The 11,630-nt window shown below is 47.0% G+C and overlaps 1 protein-coding gene across 2 annotated transcripts in view; it reads right to left on the minus strand.

The window, feature by feature from the left end:
* Positions 1-9,918, minus strand: part of GPR39 (G protein-coupled receptor 39) — a 197,242-nt gene extending 187,324 nt beyond the window's left edge. The window contains exons 1-2 of one of the 2 annotated variants that reach the window (XM_073884809.1): positions 9,718-9,918; positions 8,887-9,574 (exon numbers count right to left, since the gene is read on the minus strand). In XM_073884809.1, the coding sequence (XP_073740910.1) occupies positions 8,887-9,529 (643 nt within the window). In that variant the 5' untranslated portion in view covers positions 9,530-9,574; positions 9,718-9,918. Of the gene's footprint in view, positions 1-8,886 lie in introns of both variants that reach the window. The other variant, XM_025857138.2, reaches the window with a different exon arrangement.
* Positions 9,919-11,630: the final 1,712 nt, after the last annotated feature.

Below are 11,630 nucleotides of genomic sequence, written 5' to 3' on the forward strand. Positions count from 1 at the left end.
GGCTGTGTGGTGGCGGATCTAGGCCACCAGGCTGAGCTGGAGATCCATTAAAGGAAGACATACACAGTTTAGCAGCCCCTTTTCACCCCGTACTAAAGCCTGGCTTTCACAATCGCCTAGCTGGAGAGGTCAAGCAATCCAGCTTCTGGACTGAAAACGGATCAACCACACCTTCGTACCAGGCAGTTCCTGCGTCTTGTCCCTGTCTTGGCCCCCTGGGGTGAGAGCCTCATGGTTCGGATAGGAGGGAGATGGTTACAAGTGCATGCAATTTAAGGGGCAATAGAAAACATGGGTTGAATATTTTTTAAATATTACCTCCACTGCATCCTCTTCCCATGACCCTGAGAGCACCCCCACCCCCCACCATTAACAAGTGGCAAAGGGGCCCGCTAAGAAATCCCTGTGAGAGCTGTCTCGCTGCATTAATGTTAAACAGCTTAACAGGGACTGATAAACATTATCCTAGTCACTTTCATTTCACGGTTACCTCTGGCAGGTACATACGGTGACCGCTGGTACTCGGGGGCTGATTAACACAGACTGAGTCTTTGCTCAGGGGAGAGAAAGTCCTAAGTGTCCTCCATGGTGGTCTGACTTTCTGGGAGGCTGAGAGGAATGAGATTCTTTTTAGGAGAGCATCTTTAGGTTCAGACTGACCAGAAGGATTGTGAGGTATGATACACTTCCATAGGAGTGCATGCCCAAGGCAAAACAGAACGTCACTTCCCAATTCCAAGCTGAGGCTCATTCATTTATTTGTTCCATCCACAAATAGTCATTGAACATCTGCTGCATGTGGGGACTACTACCCTGGGACGGAGGTACAGTGTTGACCAAAATTAGGGAGAGCTCCTGCCCTCAAGGAATTAGAAGAAAAACATCAAATAATCTCAGAGTTCAGCTTGTAAAAGAAAAATTAGGAAAAAAGAAAGTAAAGAAGAAAATAAATGAAAGTAAAATTCTGACTGTGAGTCTTGTTTCAATGGAAGTTTAATCAATCATCCTCTGGGAGGATGGGCCAGGCTTCCCAGGAACAGATCTGAAGATGTTAACTTGATGAAGGGGCCAGATGAGGGGGCAGTAAGTGAGTAAGACAGAAAAGTATTTCAGCCAGGGTGGTATTTCAGCCAATATGCACCAAAGCCAGGTGGTAGGAGGGAGCCCGACCATGAGCCGCTGGAAGACCTGAAGGGGGCCCGGTGGGGTGGAGCAATTAAGGGGTGTTGTGAACTGAATCATGTCCCCCCAAAATACATATGTTGAAGCCCTAACCCCCGTTGTGATTGTATATGGAAATGGGACCCTCAGGGAGGTAATTAAGTTAAATGAGGTCATAAGGGTAGGGCCCTAATCCAACAGGACTGGTGTCTTTATGAGACACCAGAGGTATCTCTGTCTCTGTCTCTCCATCTCTCCGTGCATGTACACAGAGGAAAAGCCAAGTGAGGACTCAGTGAAGAGGAGGCTACTTGCAAACCAAAGAAGTCTCACCAGAAACCAAGTCTACCAGCACCTTGATCTCAGATTTCTAAGCCTCCAGAACTGTGAAAACAGTAATTATCTGCTGTTCAAGCCGCTCAGCTGTGGTGTTTTGTCATGACAGTCATGCTGACTAAAATAAGGGGAGAACTGCCGTCAATCAAGTTGGAGAAGCAGCTGACCACGAGGGACCTTATGTTAAGGATGTTGATCCTTGACGTAACAGCCATGGGAAGCCATTTGGAGGTTTGGATTTGATGGGGCTGGGGCTGAGGACATCAGTTAGATCCCAGGGGCTGTGGCATGAGGAAAGACAGCTTAGACAAGGGCAGGAGCCGATGCAGCTATTCCTCCAGTGAGGATGCGTCAATTCAAGGTCTCTCACCTAGAGAGCACACTTGTTGGAAACAAAGTAGGAAAGGCATTCCAGAAGCTCATGCTCTTCCAAGGTGCTTGCAAAGGAAGGTGCTCACCAGAGAGAGGGCCCAGGTGAGGCTGAACATTTATCTGTTTACAAGCAGTGATGACCAGTCTTCCCTCCAGTGCTAAGAAGGCAAGGAGTAGAGGTGGAGAGTTCCAGAACAGCAGGGGAGGTGGACAGAAGGAAAAGGCAGTGAGAGATGATAGCATCATCCAAGTGGCAGATCAGGGGACCTTGTCTAGTGGGGCAAGATGGGGGTGCTTGACTTCTGATTCAATATTCTTCCTCTGTGCTATCTCCACTCACAAATGGCTTTTATTCTGAGTGGCTGTAGCATTAATAAGCTGAACACTTTGCTCGACTGAGGTTTCTGCTGCCTTATTACACTTTGGCAGCCCCCATGAGGCATGCAACTAAGACAGATGAACAGGCAAGCTAATGAATGGGGACTGGGATTCTCATATCCCCTTCCACGGGAACTATGCATCTCTCCAACAGAGAAATGAAATCTTTGAGACAGCCTGATTATAAAAATAAAGGAGCATTATTATATTTGTCTGCCAGGCTGATCACAGGACACTTGCAATTTATGGCAGATATCACAAATAGAAAAATACACGTGAAATACTATTTATTACAGCCACATCTACACCGATAAATTCTCTTCCAGAATAGAGGTGGTAACCCGAATACTTGAGGCAAAACTTTTTCCTGCAATATCCAAACATCTGAGTCAAAATAATATCTTACATTTAAAAAGTCACTAATTTAATTTTGGTGATATTTCCCTGCGAGACTGCACTGGCATAGGCCTTTACGACATAGAAATAGCCTTTGATAAGAAATTTAATGACATAAACATGATTGTAAGACCAGTTTTTTAAACTAGTCAAGAAAAAGCAACTACGGTTGACCACTGAACAGCGTAGAGGTTAGGGAAGCCAACCCCTACACACTCAGAAATCTGCATTCAACTTTTGACTCCCCCAAGACTGAACTACTAATAGCCTACTTTTGACCAGAAGGATTACCAAGAACAACCAGATAATTAACCCACATTTTATATGTTCTATGTATTATATACTATATTCTTACAATAAAGTAAGCTAGAGAAAAGGAAACACTATTCAGAAAATCATAAGGAAGAGAAAATACACTTACAGTATTGTACCGTATTTACTGAAAAAAATCCACAGGACAGTGGACCCACGCAGTTCAAACCCCTGTTGTTCAAGGGCCAACTGTATTTAAAATTCGTTTGGCACCTTAGAAGCGTTTTAAGGCCTCCATTTTCATGTAATCAGTTGATACACACTAGGGTATAGGGATTGATTTTTCAATTACTTATATTTTGGGGGTATGGTCTGCACACAAGGGGCAGAATTTCATGAAGTCAGAGACAGAGGAGCTAGAGAAACATGAATCACATGGCGAGCCACTGACAAAGGAAGGTCTGGCCAAATCAGACCAGTTAATCCTGAGAGAATGGAAAATTGACAAGAATTATGCCAGGAGAGGCACTTCAGTGAGGGTGATTTAAATAGCAAAGAATTCGGAGAAGCCCTTGGGAGAAAACCCTCTTTACCATCTTGCTGAGAAAATCAAACACAAAGGCGATCACGTAATTTTGTCAGAAAAATTATGCCCTCAAAAAAGGCTGCACTTGTGTCATTCTGGAAGAATTATTATGAGAATTAACATATCATCATATGCTATGTTTCATAAAATAGAAGACAAATTTCTTTCCATGATTTGCCCTTTTGTTTTTCATGATGAAGTCCCAATCAAACCTCTTTCCACATGAAATTTGGGACTCAATTCTAAGGAGCTAATTTTAACAGTTCTTTTTAGGTACTAACTGTCCTCAGATAAAGAGGACCCACTGTCACCATCTCAGCTGCTCCTCCCCAAACCCCCCGCCCTTTCTGACTTGCACACACAGAAGACATGACTTGACCTCTAAACCTGGGGTCTGAAACCCAGAGGATGCAATTCTTAGCTCATTCTCTCTGCTTCTCCCTGGCCACCCCACACATATCTAAATACACATCAACCTTCTTTTTGGAGCAGTCCATTATAGCAGCAACTCTTAATCTTTTTTCTACCCAGATACACATGATGGATGATGTTCATATTCAAGATATTCTCCTATGAGCAGCCCAAGTTGACATTGCAATTCCGGCCCTTACATTCAACTCCCCTTTCCCTGACTCAGGAGAGCAAATCAGAATGCAAAGGGGTGTAATTATTACAGAGTTCTGAATCTTGTATGATGTTTCTTTAATTTTGTAATTTTACAGTTATCTGTAAAACTTTTTTTTTTCATGACTACAGTGGAAAGCCAATCACTGCCTACAGATCTCTAGGAGTAACTGTAACCTCATCCCAACCACATTATGCTCTTGAAAGCTACTAATTAAAACTACACTTCTATCAAGATAGAGAGCTTTTGCACAGCAAAGGAAACGGTCAACAAAACCAAAAGACAACCGACAGAATGGGAGAAGATATTTGCAAATGACATATCAGATAAAGGGCTAGTATCCAAAATCTATAAAAAACTTATCAAACTCAATACCCAAAGAACAAATAATCCAATCAAGAAATGGGCAGAAGACATGAACAGATATTTTTTCCAAAGAAGACAACCAAATGGCCAACAGACACATGAGAAAGTGCTCCACATCAGTCGGCATCAGGGAAATCCAAATCAAAACCTCAATGAGATACCACCTCACACCAGTCAGAATGGCTAAAATTAACAAGTCAGGACATGACAGATGTTGGCAAGGATACGGAGAAAGGGGAACCCTCCTACACTGTTGGTGGGAACGCAAGCTGGTGCAACCACTCTGGAAAACAGTATGGAGGTTCCTTAAAAAGTTGAAAATAGAGCTACCCTGTGACCCAGCAATTGCACTACTGGGTATTTACCCCAAAGATACAAATGTAGTGATCCAAAGGGGTATGTGAACCCCGATGTTTATAGCAGCAGTGCCCCCAATAGCCAAACTATGGAAAGAGCCGAGATGTCCATCAACAGATGAATGGATAAAGAAGATGTGTATATATATACAATGGAATATTATGTAGCCATCAAAAAAAAATGAAATCTTGCCCTTTGCAACTACCTGGATGGAACTAGAGGGTATTATGCTAAGCAAAATAAGTCAATCAGAGAAAGACATGTATCATATGATCTCACTGATATGAGGAATTCTTAATCTCAGGAAACAAACTGAGGGTTGCTGGAGTGGTGGGGGGTGGGAGGGATGGGGTGACTGGGTGATAGACATTGGGGAGGGTATGTGCTATGGTGAGCAGGGTGAATTGTGTAAGACTGATGAATCACAGACCTGTACCTCTGAAACAAATAATACATTATATGTTAAGAAAAAAAAAGAAGAAGAAGGTAGTAGGAAGGGAAAAATGAAGGGGGGGAAATCGGAGGGGGAGATGAACCATGAGAGACTATGGACTCTGAGAAACAAACTGAGGGTTCTAGAGGGGAGGGGGTGGGGGGGATGGGTTAGCCTGGTGATGGGTATTAAGGAGGGACGTATTGAATGGAGCACTGGGTGTTATACGCAAACAATGAATCATGGAACAGTACATCAAAAACTAATGATGGAATGTATGGTGATTAACAAAACATAATAAAATAAAATTAAAAAAATAAGTAATTTAGTGATACCTCGGTGGCTCAGTCGGTTAAGCGTCTGCCTTTGGCTTGGGTCGTGATCCCAGTGTCCTGGGATCGAGTCCCACATATGGCTCCTTGCTCAGCAGGGCGCCTACTTCTCCCTCTGCCTGCCACTCCCCCTGCTTCTGCTCTCTCTCTCTCTGACAAATAAATAAATAAAATCTTAAAAAATAAAGTAAAATAAATAAAACTACTCTTCTTTTAAACTTCTCTGTTGTTCCACTTTGAGTAGGGTGACGTTTGACAGCAGGCCAGGTATGCAACAGACACAAACTTGGGAGTCCAAGGACCCAGATGCCACACGAAATGTGAATAACTCCAAGTGAGGGTCAGAAAGATAAAATGAAGGTCTGGGAAAACCTCCGGAAAGAAAGGCTTATGTTGCATATCCTTAACATCCAAGGAATAAAGAGCCAAATGCAGCGGTTCCTCTATTTGGCATCAGGCAAGTATTACCAGGGCCGTATTAGCCGTAACCCTGCAAAACGAAATAAGGCTGGTACTGGTTTCTCAATGAGCTGACGAGAGGCAAGAGACACTCACGTTTCCCAGAATGTGCACTTTTACATTATTGTTGTTTTTCCTGCAAACTGCATGAGAGCCAGGAGGCGTCCCCGCCTCTCTTTCTCTCCCTGATTTCCCAAGTTTTCATGATCCACCAAGCCCAGCACCTTGACCAGACTGAGGCACAAGAGCAAAAGATGCAGAAAGGAAAATTAATATTTTCTACATAGACTCCCTCATCTTGGGTAGATTTATGAATCTTGCTTCTGTTGTGCAGAAGTTAGCATTTTTAACAATGGGGGGGGGATCCTTGTTTTTTTATTGCCTCAAGAGCTCCAAAGACATCTTGTGCTATGTCATCATTTACATTTCACATTAAATGCAAAATATGTTTGAAAGAAGCAAATATTTGTTTTAATTTGATACATCTGTTAACTGAAATGCTAAAAAGACAGCTAAACCACTATACTAAATTCAGCGATTTGTAAACAACTTATATATTCAGTTGTTCTGGGTTAAAAATGCCCCAAAGCCCAAGTTTTATGAAACCCACCAAGTAAATTGCATTGTATTAATCTGATGGAGGCAGGCCATGATTTCTTCCTCTTCACTCCATTAATTTATTTCCTAACTTGAGTTAATTAGTGCGGTTCCTATTTTTAAAAGCTCTTTGAAATTCATTGGGAGAGGGGGACATTTGCAAGAACTGCTTTGAAAACCCACTGCAAAGGAAATAAGCTAAAATACAAACGGTAAATTCCCCCAAGACATTATCGCACATTGAGCACCTGAGTGCCAGTCAACAATCTTTATGCCTGGGTGATTAATACATAGTTGTTATAAGAAAGAAGGAGAGAACTAGAAGGAAAGAATGAGAGCAGCAGGGAGAACAAACTCATTCCAGGCAATTGCTAACTGGATGAGATGATCCCCAAGGTCCTATTCATCTCTAATTAAAGTCTGTGGCATTCCAATTTGATGCTACAAAATGAAGACTGACTGCAACTTGGAACAATACCCACTGGGGGAAATACAAAAAAAAAAAAAATACCCATTATCCAGAGAAATAATGATAATAACAATTAAAAACCTACAGAGATTGGTCCAACAGAGAAAAAAGGTAAATCAATTATTTTTCCTTGGTCAAATGAAACCTTAATTCCTAAATTAGAGTGGGAGAGATTACCCTGTACTCAAAAAAAAAAAAAAAAAAAAAGGCAGGGGGAGGGGAGAAGGGATTCATTCACACTAACGTATCAATCCCTGCTAAAAGTTTAAGATATGCCTAAGCGTATACGGGGGGAAGAGGGAACTAGCTTTTCAATGAATGTTCAAGCCAATCTACTCTCCACTCCTTCCTGGACTACTCTGGGCAGCAGGGCGTGGGTGAGAGAGAGTGAGTTGGGTTGGGTGCCCTTCCCAAGTCCCCCAGATGTCGACACCTGCTACAGACTCCTTACTCCAACTTCCACAAAAACTGGCCCTAGGAGGCAGCACCACCACCAGCCTAATCGAGGTAGCACCTTCCTTGTCAAAGTCCTGTTTTGTTTCATTTTCCCTTCAACATGAGCCTGTGCGAGCCACCGGGAGCCTCTCATCTCCTGGCCCTGAGAATTGAGGTCACAATGCGGGAGCTGTACTTATTTGAACTAGATCTTCTCTCCTCTAAGCCTCAAATTCCTCCTCTATGAAATGGAAATATAAACCACCTAGCACAGCCCCCGATGCCGAGCAGGCATCCAGAAATCGCAAACTCTCTCTTCTCATTTCACACTGTACGGACAAGGTCAAATCAGCTATACAAATGGCTGGGACAGGACCAGGTTCTTTCCGTTCCTCTTCAAGCGCCTTCAGATTTTACTCTCATATCAACCCCCTGGTCCTGAAACCTGTTACTCAGGTTTCCCACACCAAAACAAACAGCACCATGATTTATTCCTTTTCCTGATGCCACACTGGAAAGGGCCCTGTGGACCGTGGGCTCCTTCCTCCCTGACACACAGAAGGACCCGACTTTAAATATTTGCACCACAACGAAAGTTTGGAAAACAAACAGCTTTGTCTGCATAGAGTTGAGTATTCTGGATGATCAATCAAGTCCCAGGAAGCTGGGACACCAGATTTTCTGGATCAGACAAACAGGCCGGCAGTCCCTGCCATGTTTCTCGGTTCTGATACGGAAGAGAACCACCAGAGCAGAAACTCAAGCTCTGCCCTGAGGAGTGTGTGTCTGAGAGCTCCAGTTTCTTAGGACTTGGGTAGGTCACCCCCAGGGGAGTGTAGCAGCAGCCTGGAGAGTGTATGTTCCTGACAGCCTCGCTGTAAGGAGGCGAAAAATGGGAACAAGATCGAAATGCCTGAGGAAGGTTCTCCAGGGCAACGACGGGCTGGAGAAGAATGCTCCCTTTCATCTCCACAGAACTTGGTCCTTCTCAGAGGACTTTCACCTCTCCCCATTACCTAATTTGACCCTCACATTTCTCAGAATATTTAACTCCGTTTTACTCAAGATATTTTGTGACTTGCCAGGGTCAGAGAGCGGCTGTTCTGGAACGCACCCAGACACTGACTCCTGGTCTAGTGCTCTTTTCACTGTAACCTAAGTTCCCAAAACAGACACAAGAAACATTCAGAGGTTCAGATCCGTGTCTCTTCAGTCTCAGCAAGGGGAAGTGTACACCTTCAGGGCAAGACTTGTGTTTTGGAGGGGCACAGGCAGGGGCAGGGTGGGGGAGGGGGAAGCCAGCTCCCAGGTTGCCCTCCACCCAGGACTCACTCAGGAAGATAATGGTCTGCCTCCTTGCTGTCCTGCTCTCCTCGCTCTCCGACTTCTTCAGGTGCGCCGGCTGTCCCTTCCTGGCCAGCGTGCCCTGGCCGCTCCTCATGAGCACCTGCATCATGCTCCAGCACATGAAGGCCACGGAGACCAGGACCAACAGGTAGATGATGAAGGCGCTGAAGATGCTGGACTGGAAGACCGTCCAGCGGCTGGAAAGGTTGGTACAGATGGACATGTTGGAAGTCTCCGGTTGCTCGTGGTGGCGAGTGCGGGAATGGTTGCAGGAGAGGCCCCGGTGATTGGGCACCTTCACCAAGGGATACTCAACTCCCATGGCAAAAAGCAAAGGCAACGCCACCAGGGTGGAGGTAACCCAGACAAAACCAATCAGTAGCTTCACCTGGCAGGGCCCCGACACAGCCTTATACCTGAAGGGGTGGCAGATGGCAACATAGCGCTCAAAGCTGAGCGTCAGCACGTGCAGGACCGTAGCATAGCTGCAGGCCTCAAAGAGGAAAGTGTGAATCTTACAGGACAGGGCATGGCTGGGCGTGGTCAGGGGGTTCCAGATGATGCTGTAGAACTGCATGGGCATGCCAATGAGGAAGACCAAGATGTCCGAGCAAGCCAGGCTCACCATGTGATCCGTCACCTCCTTCTGCAAGTAGCCTTTCTTCCGCAGCACCTGGGTGACCCGAATGGTGACACTGTTCCCCAGAATGCCCACCACGAAGATGGCCAGGTACACCAAGGTGAGGGTGATTTTGACCCAGGTGGCCACCTCGAACTCGGGGACATGGGTGTGATCGATGACATGGGAGCACTCACCGCTGGGGCCCTGGTGTGAAGCCATGAGGACGAAAGCCACGCCACCAGGTCCAAAGACCTTTTCAACTTCCCGTCCTCCTCCTCCCAGCAGAGCCCAGAGTTCTGGGCTGCCACTCACCTAGGTGGGCCCAGCGCGGTCTCACAGGCAAACACCTGGAAAAAGTAACTTAGTATTTCTGGTGCTTTCGGAAACTTCCTGGAGTAGCCCAACCTAGCAAGGGCCAGGGAGGCGCCTGGGGGTGGAGTTTGGGGTGTGTGTGTATGAGTGAGGCGGGGAGAGAGTGGAGGAAGGAGGTTCTAATCGCGCGCGCGCGCGGAGTGTCTCCTGCAGCCTAACGCCGGCCCTTCTCCTCCCCGCCCCCAGCGCGCCCTCCCCAGACAGCCCTCCGCCCCCTTCCCGGCTGCCGGCCACTCGCCGGCCCCTACCCACCCTCCTGCAGCGCCCTCCCCAGAGCTGCTAGGGGCCGAGTGGTCAGAGATTAATCATTAACCTCGGCTCACTGTGCATGGTGGCCCCCGCGGCAGACCCAGGCCAGCCGCCGGGTTTGACTCAGCACGCAGGCACGGTCCCGAAATCAGATCTTGGCTCCGGCGCACCGGGCAACTGGTGGCCCCACCTCCCCCGCCGCCTACGCGGCCACAGCCGATCCAGCGGTGACCGCCTGTCCCCACGCGCATTCTGGGGTGGCTCGGCCCGCAGGAAGCTGGAGTGCGCTCCCCGACTTGCATGCACTCCAGGGCCGAGACCGGGAAAGGCGAACTTGCCCTCCCCTGCCCAGCTGTCCCCTCAAAGGCCATGCCACTGTCAGCTTGGGGCGGCTGAACCCGGGTGCCAGTCTCCGCGGCCAGCCAGTTGGCCCCGCCGCCCTGGGGGAGCCAGCAAGCGCTCGCCTACTTGGTGTCCTGCCTTGCGACAATCGGGGTGTTCCCAGTGCGCCGCTGGGCTGTGCGCTGCCTCACGAAGTCAGCCCCAAGCAAGCTAATAGCAGCCCCATAAAAGCCCTGCCTTTCTCCAAAGCCTGCCTAGTTCTAAGGACGGCTCTGCCCCGCCTTGCTGGGGAGGGACAGGAGTGGAGCGGCTCTTTCCTCTCCCTTGCGCTCTTTGGCGCAGGCCCTTCTCCCCACAGCGGACAAGGGGAGTGTTTTACTGGGGACAAGTGAATGGATAAGGATGTCACACTCCTCCAGGTTGCCCCTCACGGGAGATGTGTCCTTTCCCAGCAAGCTGCGACCAGGACATCAAGGCCATCCCAACAGGGACACAGCGTAAAAATGGCATTAAGGATCAGGACATTTTCCCTCTCTTCAGAGAGAGAGAGGAAAACCTCTAATGGGCCCATTTCAGCATCTAATTCCAAAATCATAGGTAATGGAGATGGAGCAGAAGGCTGTTCTATGCACTGTGGGGTGGTCAGCAACTATAAGCCCCCCTCCCCCAAAAGTGATGGCCAAAAATTCCTCCAGGCATCCCAAATGTCTTTTGGGGAACAAAATCTTCCCAGGTGGAAAACCACCACCTTGAAGGAAGAAATAGATCCCCTTTATGTGTCCACCCTAAGGGTCTAGCTGAGGTCCTGTGCTAAAAGCCATCCTTAAAATATCACAGCAACCACGCTGTGATGTGATAGTTTAAAAGATGAAGAAACTGGGGTGTCCAGAGGATAGGTGCTTCCCCAAGACCATAAAAGAGTCAGCGAGGAACCAGAAAATTAGCCCAGATCTATCAAACCCTAAATCCACTCTCCTAACAGGGAGGGAATTCTGGGATCACCACAGGCGCTATAGAAATGTGTCCCGAATGATACACATAGAGATACAGGATTGTATTTTCTGAACCCAAACCTGGACACATGGTCTGAGGACCTCAGGGAATATCTGATTTTGACACTCTTTAGGAAAAAAAGGTGGGGGGA

This window comes from Callorhinus ursinus, unplaced genomic scaffold, assembly GCF_003265705.2.
Source record: "Callorhinus ursinus isolate GAN/ISIS: 27379988/994484 unplaced genomic scaffold, GSC_fseal_2.0 scaffold2, whole genome shotgun sequence".
Classification (NCBI taxonomy): Eukaryota; Metazoa; Chordata; class Mammalia; order Carnivora; family Otariidae; genus Callorhinus; species Callorhinus ursinus.